The sequence below is a fragment of the Muntiacus reevesi genome, chromosome 5, assembly GCF_963930625.1.
Source record: "Muntiacus reevesi chromosome 5, mMunRee1.1, whole genome shotgun sequence".
NCBI classification, from domain to species: domain Eukaryota; kingdom Metazoa; phylum Chordata; class Mammalia; order Artiodactyla; family Cervidae; genus Muntiacus; species Muntiacus reevesi.
The window spans coordinates 120,348,579-120,365,401 of NC_089253.1; the positions used below are offsets into that span (position 1 = coordinate 120,348,579).

A 16,823-nucleotide genomic window follows, 5' to 3' on the forward strand; every position below is an offset into this window, starting at 1 on the left:
TTCCCCCAGATTATACTCCATATATTATTATTACAGACTATTACAAGATATTGGATCTAATTCCCTGTGGGTGCATGCTCAGTTGCTCAGTTGTGTCTGACTCTTTGTGACCCCATGGACTGGAGCCCACCAGTGTCCTTTCCCCATGGGATTACTCCAGGCAAGCAAACTGGAGAAGGCTGCCATCTCCCCATTCGGGGATCCTGCCAACCCCGTCTCCTGTGTCTCCAGCACCTGCGGATGGACTCTCTACCACGGCGCCACCAGCGAAACTCCAGGCAGTTCCCTGTACTACATGGTAAAATACTAGATGCTTATTTTAGGCGTAGTAGTTTGCATCTGTTAATCCCATGCTCCTAATTTGTTGTCCCTACCTAATCCCTTTGGTTAACTATAAATTTATCTACTTCATCTGAGTCTGTTTTTGTTTTGTATGCAGTATCATTCGTAATTTCTTTTTTATTCCACATTCAAGTGATATCATATAGTATTTGTCTGTCTGTCTGACTTAATTAACTAAGCACAATATTCTCTAAATCCATCCATGTTGCAAAATACTTGTTGCTTATTTATTTCAGGTATAGCAACTTGTATCTGTCAAACATCCCATGCTTCTAATTTGCTGCCCCCTTCCCTCTTCCCACTGGTAACTGTAAGTCTGTCTTCTACATCTGAGTCTGTTTTTGTTTTATATGTAGAATCATTTGTATTATTTTTTTGATTCCACATTCAAGTAATATCATATAATAATTTTTCTGTCTCATTTATTTCACTAAGTATGATATTCTCTAAGTCCATCCATGTTGCTGAAATGTTAAGTATTTTATTCTTTTTAAAAAACCAAGTAATATGCCAATATACACACACAAAAACACAAAACATATTAATCCAATCACCTGCTAATGGGCACTTGAGTTATTTCTGTCTTGGCTATTGTGTAAACAGTGATGCTATGAACACTGGGTAAATGTACCTTTTTGGATTAGAGACTGTTTTTCTCACATACATACCCAGGAATGGGTCTGCAGATCATAGTTCTATTTTTAGGTTTTTAAGGAACCTCCAGACTGCTTTCTCTACTAGTTGTACCACTTTACATTCCCACCAACAGTTTAGGAGGGTTCCCTTTTCTCCACACCCCCTATAACATTTATTATTTATAGACTTTTCGATAATAGCCACTCTGAAGAGTGTTTTTGATTTGCATTTCTCTAATAATTTATGATGTTGAGCATCTTCTCATGTATATGTAGGCCATCTGTATGTCTCTTTTGGAGAAATGCTGATTCAGGTGTGCCCATTTTTTAATTATGCTGTTTGTTTTTTCAATATTGACTCACATGAGGTGTTTGTGAATTCTGGATATTAACCTCTTGTCATTTGCATCATTTGCAAATATTTTCTCTCATTCCATAGGTTGTCTTTTGGTTTTGTTGATGGTTTCCCATGCTGTGTTAAAGCTTTTAAATTTGATTATGTGCCATTTATTTTTCCCTTTTTTTTTCCTGCCTTGGCAAACTGACTCAAAGAAAATATTGCTATAATTCTGTCAAAGAGTGTTTCATGGTGTCATGTTTCACATTTAGGTTGTTACACCATTTGAGTTTGTTCTGTATGTGCAATTTATTTTTGTATATGATTCTATCTAACTTCACTGTATTACATGTAGCTGTCCAGCTTCTGAAGAGACTTGTTGAAGAGACTGTCTTTTCCCCATTGTATATCCTTGCCTTCTCTGTCATAGGTTAATTGATCATAGGTGTATGGATTTATTTCTGGGCTCTCCATTCTGGTCATTGATCTATGTGTCTGTTTTTGTGCCAAATATCACACTGATTTGATTACTGTAGCTTTGCAGTACAACCTGAAATTAAGGAAAGGATATACCTAGAGCTTTGTTCCTTTTTCTCAGGATTGCTTTGGCAATCCTGGGTCTTTTCCATATAAATTTTAGGATTATTTGTTCTAGTTCTATGAAAAATGTCATAGGTATTTTGAGAGCCATTGCATTAAATCTGTAGATTGCTTTGGATAACATGGTCATTTCAGCAATATTAATTCTTCCAATCCAAGATCCAAGAGCACAGGATATTTCTCCATTTCTTTAAAAATTGTTCAGATTCCTTTACTATTTTATAGTTTTCAGTATACAGGTCTTTCATTTTCTTGGTTAAGTCAATTTTAGGTGCTTTTTATTTATTTTGGATACAGTTTTAAATAGAATTCTTTTTTCTTTTTTTTAAACTTAGTCTGACATTTCATTATTTGGGTAAAGAAACACAACAGATTTCTCCATGTTCATCTTGTACCCTCCTATCCTGATGAATTCACATATTAAGTTCTTCCAGTAGCTTTTATGACCAACCTAGACAGCGTACGTAAAAGCAGAGACATTATCGCTGACAAAGGCCCATCTAGTCAAAGCTGTGGTTTTCCCAGTGGTCATGTATGGATGTGAGCGCTGGACTATAAACTCTAAGCTGAGCACCAAAGAATTGATGCTTCTGAACTGTGGAGTTGGAGAAGACTTGAGAGTCCCGTGGACCGCAAGGAGATCAAGCCAGTCAATCCTGAAGGAAATTAGTCCTGAATATTCATTGGAAGGACTGATGCTGAAGCTGAAACTCTATATTGATTCACTAGAAAAGACTCTGCTGCTGGGAAAGGTTGAAGCAGGAGGAGATGGGGACGACAGAGGATAAGACGGTTGGAAGGCATCACCGACTTGATGGACATGAGCTTGAGCAAGCTCCAGGAGATGGTGATGGACAGGGAAGCCTGGCATGCTGTAGTCCACGGGATTACAAAGAGTTGGACACAACTGAGCAACTGAACTAGAGCTCTTGTGAAGACTTTAGCATTCTCTATGTAGAGTATGATGTCATCTGTAAATAGTCACAGTTTTACTTATTCCTTCCTATTTTGGATAAATTTATTTCTTTTTCTTTTCTGACTGCTGTGGACCATAGGACTTCCAATACTATGTTGAATAGAAATGGTGAGAGTGGACATCCTTGTCTTGCTCCTGAATTTCAGGAAGGCTTTCAGCTTTTCACCTTTGAGTATTACGTTGTCTGTGGGCTTGTTGTAAATGACCTTTATTATGTTGAGATATACTCCTGGTATACTCAACTTGGTGAGTTTTTATCATGAATGGACATTGACTCATTTGACAAAATTTCCTTCTGCACAAAGATCATTCAACATAAGCAAGTCAGTCAATGTGATATACCATAATAACAAAAGACAAAATCTGCATGAGAGAAAGGTTTAAGCTGTTATGTTTAAAGATGTTTGTTTTATTCCTTTATTGTCATTTAAATGTCTACAGTATATATCGTGACATCTCTTTCACTTGTGATACTAGTAATCTGTATCTTCTGTTTTCTGTCAAACTGCATACTGATCTTCTACAAGAAGCAGGTGTTGACTTCTTGACTGTCTCTATATTCTCTTTTCAATTTCATTGCTTTTTTCTCTGTCTTCATTATTTGCTAGTTTTGGTTTACTTGCTTTTTTTCAGTTTCTTATGGTGGAAGTTTAGGTTACTGATTTGAGACTTTTCTCATTTTCCAATATAAGTACTTCATACTTTAACTATCCTTTGAAGCAATGTTTCTGTTGTACCCAACAAGTTTGGATATTTTGTGTCTTATTTTTACTATGTTTAAAGAAATTCTAATTTCCTTTGTTATTTTGTCTTTGATTTATTAATTGTAAGTGTCTTACATAATTTTCAAATATTTGGGGATATTCTAGATTATGTTTTGATTTATACATTCACCCTATTATTGATCAGATAATGTACTCCAAATGATTTCAATTCTTCAAGATTTGTAAAAATTTTCTTATTGCATAGAATATGGTAATAAGAATGGTCCCTCTTCACTTGAGAAAATATTTTGGTATTATTCAGTGGATCCTTTCTTTCAAGAGAAAAAATCCCTCCAGTGTCTCCCTGCTTTTAGATCATGCTCTAACACCTTAAATATTCTTTTTAAAAAAAATTTTCCCAAGCATTTATCAATCATATCTATGAGACAATTTACATCTCTTACAATTTACACTACCATTTCCTGCAGCCACACAGTCATACTTCTTGTGATACAAGACAACAGTTAAGAAAAAGCGTGTTGAATCTTTGATGCTTTCATGGAAAACAGTCTTAACTCATGCAAATACATAGTAGTTTGCAATGTATCAACTGGAATGCCAAGAACCTGCCGGGTGAGAGGTTGGAAACTCTACAACGAGAAGTAGTTTTCATTTGGTATGACTGATATTAAATCAAATTAGAAACCAATTTAACAGAAGACTCAAGCACATATGACTGTTATTACTTATAGGTAAAACTATTTACAAAGTTTCTACAGTATTTACAAATTAAGAAGGAAATAAATAGAAATATTATTACCTTTACACTGAGGAGGTTGACTACTCCATTCATCATTTCCAATACAAGTAAGCTTGCTCTCTCCAATAAGTGAATATTCATCTGGTCCATCTGGAGGATTACAACTATAAGTTACTACTTCACTGTATTCAAATGTTTCCTTGTCGCTATTGGTGTATTTTCCATTTTGAATTGCTTCAGGTGGTTTACACTTAATCCCTTAAAAAGAAAAAAAAAAGAGAACATGAAAGTCTAAAGGGAAGCGTAAAGGATTAAACAGCATTAGTAAAGTCCTGTGAATTGCCTTCAATAAATTCATTACCATATGATTGTTATATGCTAGTTGTGAATCCACTATCCATTTAGAAGAAGCTTTTTATGAGAAAATGTATTATCCTAAACTCAAGCTATTAATCTACAAATGAATTTCTAGAATAAAACTCATTTTCTTAAAATCATGAAATACCTACATGAGATACATATATTTACCTATAAGGCCAAACTAAGTTTTGTTCTCATCATAAGAGATGCTGACAATTTAAAGATATAATATGATCATGATTAAAAACAGAACTCAGTGCTAGTTGAGAAATGCTTCATAATTTGTAAATGTATCTGTTTGCTAAGTCAGTTCTTCACATTAATACCAATTATTACTGTCATTTTCACTTTCATCCTTACAAGTGTATTGTGAAATTTTCCAGAGTCTATAAATTGTGTGATTTTTCAAGTGACTAAATCCTGATGCTCTCCTTAAAGCCAAACATTGAAGAAATTTGCAAAAATGTAAAACAAAACCATTAGTTAGAATGTTTTTATTTTTTCATTAAATATGTGTTATATACTGATAGGTACACATTTATTCTTCTTGAAAATGAATTAAAAAATAATTATTTTGAAAACTTTTCAGGATTAATTCAATATAATAGAATTGACATAGCATAACTTGTAAGATTATATGGATTACTATACACATTGTTATGACACTAGACATACCCATATAAACAAAAGCTCACTGGTGTCTATGTTAGTCTGAAAGTATAAAGGAGTCCTGAGGCCAAAAGTTTGAGAATTGCTGCTCTACATTCTGCCAACATACTTACTTTCACATATTGGAGGATTATCACTCCAGTTCACACCATCTCCAGAAATCTCACAGTAAGAAATACTTGGCCCAGCTAAGTAGTAACTAAATGAGAAAAGAAAAGTTACTATGTTCTTTAGTAATTACAAGGTGAAAATAATAATGAAAACAATTTTACATGGCTGTTTTTCTGCACTAGAGTAAATGGAGAGAGAAGTTCCTTAAACAAAGTATAATGGAAATGCTTACTAAATCTGCAACTTAATCAAATAAAAGTTTCTGCATCTGAATGAATACACATTGGCCCACAGCAAAATGTCTAAATTACTCTGTCATGCTGCCTGGCATCTTTGCCATATCTGACAAATGCATCACACATCCAAGTCTACGCTTTTGCTCACACCTTCCTGCTCCGTAAGAACTAACAGAGAGAAGGCCCTGGAGCTTGGATTTTGCCCACCCCAATGCCCGCAGGCCACTTAAAAGCTGCTCCAGCGGCACATGCACAGAAGCCTGCCTGGATTCAAGTTACAGCCCCAAGATCGACTTGTTACCTGGGCTTGAGAGAGTCCATTAAAGTGCTCTTGTTCAGTTTCCTCATATATGAAAAGCGAGACAATAGTACACGCCTCACGAGACTGTTTTAAGGATTGTGTGCGTCAGCATCTGGCACTGTGAGTACTAGCTAAGTTTCAGTTCTTATTAATAGTCTTTGGAGTAGTAATATTCAACATACAGGCACACCTCATTTCCCTGCTGTTCACTTTATCGCGTTTTTGACAAACTGAAGGTGTCTGGCGACCCTGCCCCGAAAAATCCACTCGTGTTCATGTCTCCAACACCGTTTGCTCACTTCATGTCTCTGTGTCACATTTCGGTAAATCTCACAGGTTTCAAACTTTATTACTATTATTATGTCTCTTATGGTGACCTATGATTTCTGCCTTTCTTGTGACTACTATGATTCTCTGGGGCTCGGATTACGGTTAACACTTTTTGGTAACATCGTATGCTGAAAGTAAGACATGTACATTTTTTCAGACATGCTATTGTGCAATTAACAGACTATAATACAGTGTAAACACATGTAAAAAACTCAGTTGATCTGCTTTACTGCAGTGGCCTGGAAGTGAACCTGTGGTCATCTCCAGGGTATGCCTGTATCTTTCTAGTAGTAAAATGGTTTAGGAACACTACTCAATGAAATCTTCTCTGATCATTTAAATTCATACTACACTCTTCTCCAGGACTCTCATGGTAAAGATCACGAAAATTATCTATTTGGTGCTTTTCATTTACTATTTTGTTTTGACACCTCTCTATATATTGTGTTTCTCAAGAAGGCTGCGACTTCCTTGAGTCTCCTGGTACCTAACAGCCTCTTTCTTTCTATGCACTGGATCTCCCACTATTTTTACTTGATCAAGTTAAAAAGTACCCAGTGTATCTGCCTGTACCCACTTCCAGATGACTTTTCCCCAAGGGTTAATGCACTGATTCTAGATTATAACACGTTAAGTAAAGGACTCTGGGATGATGGGAAAACAGGTGGCATCGGGAATCTGTCTCCCCACCTTGATGACAGATTCACTGATAGAATCTGCCTGACTTCCACTGTTTTGGAAATCTGGAATCTCTTCATGGCTTGCACTTCGGAGGAGAAGACTTGGACAGGTAAGGTAACTCAATTCCGGTCAGTCTGAGATCTCGGCATAGTGGCAGCTCCCGCCCCGCTCAGCAGCCATCTGTTCACACACAGCTGGAGCAGCTTATACAGGGCCTGCGGGAGCTGGGGCGGCCCAAGCGGGGCCTGCCCTCCCCTCCAAGGAGCAGGGATTTATGCTCCCATCACTGCTGCTTCCGATCCCAGAGGAGCAAAAAGGAGACGGGCAACCACCTCGTCACACCTCCCCCAGCTTTTTCAAGCTCCTTCAACACTGGCCAAACGATTTCCAAGAGATCTGAATCCAGCACCCCTTGCTCCCTCTGTCACTTTTTTCCCCTCACTAGCAGAAGTATGAGTGAAAGTGGCTCAGTCGTGTCTGGCTCTTTGCAACCCCGTGGACTGTATACAGTCCATGGGATTCTCCAGGCCCGAATGCTGGAGTGGGTAGCCTTTCCCTTCTCGAGGGGATCTTCCCAACCCAGGTCTCCCGCATTACAGGCAGATTCTTTACCAGCTGAGCCACAAGGGAAGCCCAAGAATACTGGAGTGGGTAGCCTACCTCTACTCCTGCAGATCTTCCCGACCCAGGAATCAAACCGGGGTCTCCTGCATTGCAGGCGAATTTTTTACCAACTGAGCTATCAGGGAAGCCAACAGCAGAAGCTGGACATTAAATACTGCTGCTGCTAAATCGCTTTAGTCATGTCTGACTCTGTGCGACCCTGTAGACGGCAGCCCACCAGGCTCCCCCATCCCTGGGATTCTCCAGGCAAGAACACTGGAGTGGGTTGTCATTTCCTTCTCCAATGCATGAAAGTGAAAAATGAAAGTGAAGTCGCTCAGTTGTGTCCATCTCTTCACGACCCCGTGGACTGCAGCCTACCAAGCTCCTCCATCCATGGGATTTTCCAGGTAAGAGTACTGGAGTGGGTTGCCACTGCCTTCTCCAGTACATTAAATACTAGGATATTCCAAATATCCTAAATACAAAATGTATTTAGGAGATACAAAAATGTATCTCCGGTACATTAAATACTAGGATAATTGCCATGTGGAAAAAAAATTAGAAAATGACTGTGCATGCCCAGAGAAAGGCTCAGAAAAGACCTGAATCGGCACTGAGACACCATACAATAATCAAAAAACAAAATCAAAATAAAAGAGGGGCCGAATCTGATTTTTCAGAGTTACCACACTGTTAGATTTCATATACTGATTCCACAAAAAAGTCACATGGCATACGAAGAAACAGAAAAAGAATATATGGCTCATATAATGGAAAGACAAATGAAAAGAACTTTTTTTCTAAAGGAGACCTTATGACAGATCTATTAAAAAAGACTTTAAAAGGTGTGTCTTGTGAAGTCACTCTCTCTGGAAATAGGTGGGTGCCGGTTCTGCCACTCCACTTTTTGTCAACAAAGCAGTCAGACAGCAGACCCACAGATGTAGATCTTTGTGAAGACCCTGATGGACAAGACCATCACTCCTGAGGTCAAGCCGAGTGTCACCAGGAAGAAGGTTAAAGTCAAAATCAAAGACACAGGGCATCCTGCCTCACCAACAGAGTTTGACTTTTGCAGAAAAGTAGCTGAGGGGGCCGAGCTTTCTCAGACTATAATATCGAGAAGGAATCCACCCTGTCCTTGGTGCATCACACGTGGGGTGGCATCATCAAGCCTCTCCTCTGCCAGCTTTCCCAGAAGTACGACTGTCACAAAATGATCTGCTGCAAGTGCTGTACTCACCCGCACGCCCATGCTGTCACCTGCCACAAGAAGCGAGGCCAGACCAACAACCTGGGCCCCAAGAAGACCAGTCAAATACACCCTTTTCACTGACTCGTCTCTGCCCCACAGGGCGGCCCCCCACCTTGGCCCCGTGGACCTGGAGCCTCAGTGAAACTGGGAAGAAATAACAGTTGTTAAGATGGACAAAGAACTAAAGGAAGAAATGTAGAAAAGTCTATAGAGAACAATATGCGAACCCAGTGGAAATATCAATTAGAGACAGAAAACCTAAAAAGAATCCAAAAGCAAATTCTTGAGTTGCAAATTACATTAATGGAAAAGAAAAAGTCACTAGAAGAATTGAAGGTGTATTTGAGAGGAAAGAATTAGTAGAACTGATACAGGGTAACAGAAATTACTGACTCTGAGAAAGAAAAAAGATTGAAGAGAAGTGGATAAAGCCTAAGGAATCTGCGAGACACCAGTAAGGAGACCAGCATACACACTACGTGACTCTCAGAAAAGGGACAGAGAGAATTCTTATAGAAATAACAGCTGAGGACTTCCCAAATTCCATAAAAGACAGGACTATAAATATGTCAAAAGCTCAAAATTCTAAGTAAGATGAATACAAACAGACCTGCACAAAGCCATCATAATCAAACTTTCAAAAAAACAGAGACAAAGAATACTGAAAACTGCAAGAGACAAGAGAAACACCGTATGTCAAGCATCGTAAATAAGACTGTCAGCAGCTTTGTCATTAGAAATTCAGAGTCCAGAAGAAAGGTATTGATATAATTAAACAACAACAACAAAAAACTCAACCAAAACCCCCCATCCAGCAAACCTGAGCATCAAAAATGAGGAAAAATTTAAGACGTCCCCAGAATTAAAAACTTAAGAAGTCTGTGACTACTATGCACTCAAGAAGAAATGGGAAGGGAGTACTGAAAAGGGAATGAAGGGTCTCAAAATCTTATGTATAAAAAAAAAAAAAACCTCAGCAAAGGTAAATATAAAAGCAATTATAAAAGCTAGCATTACTGAAACAGTGGTTAGCAACTACAAATTTTGCTTTCTATGTGATTTAAAAGACTAAATTATAAAATAAATAAATAGATTATTAAAGTAGAAGCTAATATTACAATTATTTGTGTAGACAGCAGTATGATATCAACAACCAAAAAGGGCAAGTATGGAGTGGCAAAGGACTGATTTTGTAATTCATCGAATTTAAGTTGGTATAAATTCAACCTGGACTGTTGTAACTATACAATGTTTTTTTGTTTTGCTTTGTTTTGGTCATGCTGTGAACCTTACTGGATTCACGGCTTGGATCTTAGCTCCCCAATCAGGGATCGAACCTGTGCCCCTGCAGTGGGGGTGAAGAGTCCGAACCCCTGGACTACCAGGGAATTTCCATGTAACAATACAGCCACAGGATATACATAAAAGGAAATGAGACAGGAATTTAAATATTTCACTACAAAAATCAACTACACAAAAAAGAAGACAGTAATGTAGGAAATGAGGGACTAGGAAAGAAAGCTCTAAAGCATATAGAAAACAAATAGCACAATAATAAAAATAGGTCCCTCCTTGCTCCAACCACATCCTGTTTACAAGAGACTCATTTGACAACAGAAGACATAAATGGAGTGAAAATGAAAGGCTGGAAAAAGATATTAGTAACCAAAACACAGTTGAGTAGCTATACTAAAATCTCACAAAATAGACTTTAAATTAAAAAAAAAGGTTACAAGAGACAAAGAAGGAAATTTTACATTAATAAGGGTTCAATACTGCAAGAAGATATAACAGTTATAAACATTTATGCACCTAATGAGAGGCCATCAAAACATATGAAGCAAGAAATGACAGAACTGAAGGGGCAAATAAACATTCCTACATAATAAGCATGTCTCCAACATTAGTTGGAGACTATAATACCTCACTCACAACAATGGACAGAACAATTACACAGAAGATAAAGAGGACCTTACTAAGAGAACAACCTGACCTCACAGATATATACAAAGCACTCCAGCCAACAAAAACAGACTATCCAGTCTTTCCAACAGCACATAGGATATTTTACAGGATAGACCATATGCTAGGCTATAAATAAAGAAACAATGTTATTCAAACATAATTAATTATTTAACAAATAATACTGTGTTTATTTTATGCTACAAATTAATTTTAAGTAATAGATTTTAAAAGGTAGACCTTATACAAAGTATATTCTGTGACCACACTAGGAAGAAGTTAAAAATCATTACCAAAAGGAAAACTGAAAATTGATGAAATTGTGAAAATTAAACAGTATGTTTTAAGTCAACCAATGGTTCAAAGCAGAAATCAGAGTGATTAAAACATACCTTGACAAATGGAAATTAAAATGTAACATATCAAAACTTATGGGATTTAATGCCAAAGGGGAAATTTACACTTATAAATGTTTACATTAAGAAATGATACCTCTGAAAGTTCAAACTAAGTTTACAAGTTAAGGAACCAGAAAAAGAAATAAATCCAAGGCTAACAGAAGGAAGTAAATAATAAAGATTTATTATGGTTTAGTTGCCATATTAGAACAGAGATAAACAAAAAAAGAGCAATACAATAGAGAAAAATCAAAGAAACCAAAAGTAGGTTCTTCAAAAAATGCAAGAGTTGAAAAACCTTTAAATAGACTGCAGAGTTGAAAAACCTACAGACTAAAAGTGATTAGACTCAAATTACTAAGTCAGAAATAAAAGTAGTAACAGCACTACTGATTTGACAGAAATAAAAAATACTACAAGAGTACCATGAACAATTTTATGCCACAAATGGAAGCACTAGATAAAACAGACAAACTCCTAGAAGCACAAAACCTACCAGGACCCAAACACCCAAACAGATAATCTGAATAAACCTTAACTAGTAAGGAGATGGGAGCAGGAAATGGCAACCCACTCCAGTATTTCTTGCCTGGAGAATCCCGTGGTCAGAGGAGCCTGAGGGCTGCCGTCCATGGGGTCGCACAGAGTCAGACACGACTGAAGCGACTTGGCACGCATGCATGCCTTGGAGAAGGAAACGGCAACCCACGCCAGAGTTCTTGCCAGGAGAATCCCAGGGACGGGGAGCCTGGTGGGCTGCCGTCTATGGGGTCGCACAGAGTCGGACACAACGGAAGCGACTCAGCAGCAGCAGTAAGAAGACAGACTCAGTAACCAAAAATCTCTCAATTAAAAAACAATTCTGGATCTAATGGTTTCACTGGTGAATCTACCAAACATTTAAAGAAGTAACACCAATCTTTCCCAAACTTTTCCAAAAAGCTAAAGAGAAGGGAAATCTGAGCTCATTCTATGAGATGAACATTACCATGATAGCAAAATTTGACAAAGACACAATGAAAGTTAGATCAACAGCCTTTAAAAACACCAATGCAAGCAACCTCAACACAATACTAGTAAACAACTCAACAGCATCCTAAAAGGATTAAACATCATGAGCAAGTGAGAGTTATCCCGAGAATGCAAGGGATGGCTCAACACATTAAAAAATCAATCATTGTAATAAGCTGTAACAAAAGAATGACAGAGAAAAAAAGCACATGATCACCTCAACTGAGGCAGAAAAAAAACTTGACAAAATTTGATCAGAACAGGCATGGACAACTAGTTTTACCACTTTTATTCAACATGGTACTGGAAGTTCTAGCTAGAGCAATTAAGCAAGGAAATATATATATATATATATTTCTACTACATAGAAAACCCTAAGATTATGCATGCACACACATAAACACAAATACAAATGTGGGACCTAATAAACTCAGTAAAGCACCAGGATACATAGACAATAATAAAAAACCAGTTGCATTTCCAGAGATATCACATTTATCCTTTAAATCCACAGTTTTAAAAAATGCTCAGTATCCTTAATATATACTATTAAGAGAGCCCTGTAGAACAAAGGCTGTTATTAAATACTCAGTACCTCTCTGAGATGCTTCACTCCTTTGTAGCAGTTTCAACAATAAGTTTTCCAACTAAAAGATCCTGATGAAGATTACTGTCTAAGCTAGCCAGGTCAACTTTGGTCTGGTAACATCTTACAGATTACTTCGATATAAGAACAACTATAGTTGGCTAATCCACTTCCCAGTCCTATAAACCCTATTTCAAATCTCAGAATTGGACGTTTTATTGACAAATAGAGTGCACTGTGTTGTCAAGCAAACAGTCACCATGATTTTCCAATATTTATGATAGGTTTATTAATACATATACTAAATTTTACACTATTAAAAGTTTAAATTTCTATTAGTTACTCATCTTTTCAATCTTCATAAAGAGCCCAGGGTTATTTGACGACTGTATGACTTACATATAAAGCAAAATGAAATCAACTTTACGGCAATGCTTAAAAGAGAGGCAAAATGAAAATGGACTTGGTCACACATAACCTTATTTTCTCTAAGGAGCAGCCTACTTACCCCTTATTACAAACATAGTGAGCCTGGGAACCAAACTCAGTACTTCCATTTGCAAAGATAACTTGGCCATTTATGGGATCACCTAGTGAAGGACACCGTTTTCCTAAAAGCAAAAGATCAAACTTGTTTTACACCCATTTCAAAATAGATCTGAATCAAATTCAAAATTCTATATGGCTTGTTTGAACTCATGGGAATATTATTACTTTTATTATTATTTTCTTGTTTTAACTATTATAATGCCACATAAGATTCATAATTACCCAGGCAACCAATTGTAACGAAAACGATTCCCTGGAGATTTTTCAAAGCCTGAATGCATGGCTATCTAAAAACCTACATTCACATGAGAAGATGATCATTTCAGTAGTAAAATACTCTAAAATGTGTGAAAATCTCTACAGCAATAAAAAGTTTTTTGAATTAAAAAAAAATTGTTTACTAACTTTTACAGGCCTCCTGGAGAGATGACCATGTATTATCATTCTGACAAGTAACAGAGAGGACTTGACCAGGAGTTATTGGCTGGAAACCCAGACGACATTCATACAGTACTTCATCCCCAGGTTTATAACTGGATTCAAAGGCACCCTTGCGCTTCATAGTGACAAACTCTGGTGGGTCACCACAGGCATCTAGGAATAGAGAGAATAAGAGCATAAAAATAAATCATTTTATCTTATTCACCAGACAGGGACTGTGGCCTGGCAACAGATAGGTAGTACAGAACAAACGGAAAAGCTCTTAGCAGGATTTTATATGTGCCTTGCTTACTTTAAATAACAACCTCTGAGCTTCTGGCCTGTTGGAGAATAAGATGAATTTTAATTCAGCAGGAAATGGAAGAGACAGCATCAATGTGCTTGGTTCTGAAATGTAAATGTGTTTATAGGTCCATATCCTTCTCCACTTCTTTTTAAACTCATCATTTCAAAACTCACCTCTCTTCTGAGAAGTCTCCTATAGCACTATGCTCAGATTATTCTTCCAGAGACACAGTGTATTCTTTCAGTGTATTCTTCCAGAAACACAAACATATTAGGCTGTTTTCTCTAAGAAGAAAAGGGCCCAGAGGGCAGGAATCATATGTCTTCTTTTTCTACTAAACTGTATACTCAGTTGTAACTCAAGACATGCTGTGATAAGAGGTAAATATAAAATACACATTGAGGGATTAATAAATCAAAATAAATAGGGACCAAAATATTTCAAAATACTTCATTTGTTTTCTATTAGTGAATTGAACATTTTTTAAGTGATATATATAGACACTGTGTAAATATCAAAATATAATATTTGGATAGCATTACATGAAAAAAACTTGCTTTCCTGGATATTAAATATAATTTCATTTTCCTTCACAGATCAATTCCTCAGAAGCTCCCTAAGGTAGCTGGGTTGTTTATCCAATATATCCTGACGTAAAGCTACTATCCTGATACGCTTTTAGTTTTTTACTTCTGGGGTTTTTGCGGGGAATGTTGGGGGAAAATTTTTTCTCCCTAGAATAATGTCATTCTATTTCAGCAAGTCCTCTTCCTTTTAAGTACCTGAGCACTTGACAACCTAACAGACCTGTTAGAAAACTTATATAAAATAATGTGATGGAGACACATCAAGTCCTAAAGGGCTAAAGGAATGCAGAGGCCTCGCTTACAAGGAAAACAGAGACAGGCCTATTCTGATCCCTGAGCAACATTTACTGACTTACTCCCTGGATCTAGATCTTACTTCAAATTGAGAGAATTCTAAACAAGGGAAATACCACCCTTCTTTCCCATCATATTCTAGATTCTAAACTTCTCAATACTTGTCCAACATTTCACATATAACATGTCTTATATTATGTCAAGTTAATTGTTTCAACATTTATCAAATGTTTTCAACATTTCTACTTTGCTGATCATAATACATGAATTTTCCTCAATTAACTGCCCATAACAAACCAAAACCAAAAAGTCACAGGTATTAACATAAAATTTACTGAATACTCTGAGGCACACATTCTATTTTTTATAACAGAAAAGAATATGGGCTAGAAATGTTACATAATTCCGTTTTAGATAAAAACACACATCATCATTCAAGAATATCCTGGAAGCACCAAGAAAGAACTCAAGTGACCATGCATATGATTAAATTATTTATGTGTTCTTTGCTTTATGCATTCAATTTCAGTAACTATCTTGAAAGCATAAAAAGAAGGGAGAAATTTCTGATATGACTCTCACATACAGTGCTGTGTATGAAAAAACATTTGTCAATTGTTTTTTTTAATCCATTCAACTAACTTCAAGTATCTCTTCCCAATAACATGCATCATAAAAACCATGCTTTCAACAATACGCAGTTTAGAACGTCTGCTTCGGCAATCAGTGGATTATAATCTTCATACACTATAATGACTGAGTTCAATATCATATTTGTTTTATAATCAGATTTCCTCTCTTTCTCAGAATACTGAATTCTTTTTCCTATAAGGATTTGCAAACACTGCCAGCATCAAAAAATAGTATCTTGACTCAGTTTTTCCTGGAGAATTTACAATATGAGCATTACCGGGCTGCAATGCTATAGTTTGCCTGATGAGTTACAGTCCACAAGAGCTGGACAACGCTGAGCACCACACACAATGCAATACTTTAACAGGCGCCACTATATAATACAACAGGCTGCATTCAGAAAGTGCTCCAGTTTCCAGATGAGTTTCAGAAGGGTGAAATCACTCTCTACTATGGATCAAGAGAACTGCCCGCCTCCCTACACTTACAAAAGTTGTGCAAGCAGTCCCTACTCGCTTGCCAAAGTCATAAAAGTAACTGTCTGAGTCAAGCACAGGCCCACATCCGTGCCCAGGTGGTACCTCTGGATAATCACAGTCTCTGATCAAAACTAGAACTTAAGTGAGACCTGAAGACTCTTTCCCTTTTCTCTGTCTACACAACCTATTTTTAACGTTCCTTACATCTATACCTATCCATTTTATTTCTCACATCCTACTCATTTCTAGACCTTAAGAAAAAAAACCATCTACCAGGTTCAACCAAATAGCCAGCCTCCTTCTAGGTAAATTCAGCCTCATCCTCTGTCTCTCAGTAATTCGCGTTAACTTCCTGTACCATCTGGAGCTAGTGATCATTCTCTTAGCTCCCTCATGCCTGAAAAAGCTCTCTTTCCTTGCTACTTATATATACAGGGTACCAAGTTGTCTGTTAACCTGAATTACAAAAAGCGCCCTTTTCCCCTCGCAAACCTTCTAACCCTACCCAGGGCCTGCTCTCAGCAGACAACGGGCGCCACACGGGCTCCGCAGGCCCCCGCTTTAAAGGCAGCAAGCTTTCCTGCTGCGCATTCGGCCCAGCTGGACTGGCCACTTTTTCAAAGCACACACCTGGGCACACCTGGCCCGGGCTACCCTAATCCTAGAGAGGCCCCGCGGGGCACGAGGCACCCCA

At 37.4% G+C, this 16,823-nt stretch overlaps 1 protein-coding gene and 1 long non-coding RNA gene across 9 annotated transcripts in view; both read right to left on the reverse strand.

Moving 5' to 3' along the window:
* Nucleotides 1-16,823, reverse strand: part of LOC136168624 (uncharacterized) — an 83,055-nt gene that overhangs the window by 20,480 nt on the left and 45,752 nt on the right. The window lies entirely within an intron of this gene.
* Nucleotides 1-16,823, reverse strand: part of LOC136168621 (membrane cofactor protein-like) — a 37,924-nt gene that overhangs the window by 20,480 nt on the left and 621 nt on the right. For all 8 annotated transcript variants that reach the window (XM_065936303.1, XM_065936298.1, XM_065936299.1 and 5 more), the window contains exons 2-5: nucleotides 13,815-14,003; nucleotides 13,369-13,471; nucleotides 5,497-5,582; nucleotides 4,415-4,612 (exon numbers count right to left, since the gene is read on the reverse strand). In XM_065936303.1, the coding sequence (XP_065792375.1) occupies nucleotides 4,415-4,612; nucleotides 5,497-5,582; nucleotides 13,369-13,471; nucleotides 13,815-14,003 (576 nt within the window). The remainder of the gene's footprint in view (nucleotides 1-4,414; nucleotides 4,613-5,496; nucleotides 5,583-13,368; nucleotides 13,472-13,814; nucleotides 14,004-16,823) is intronic.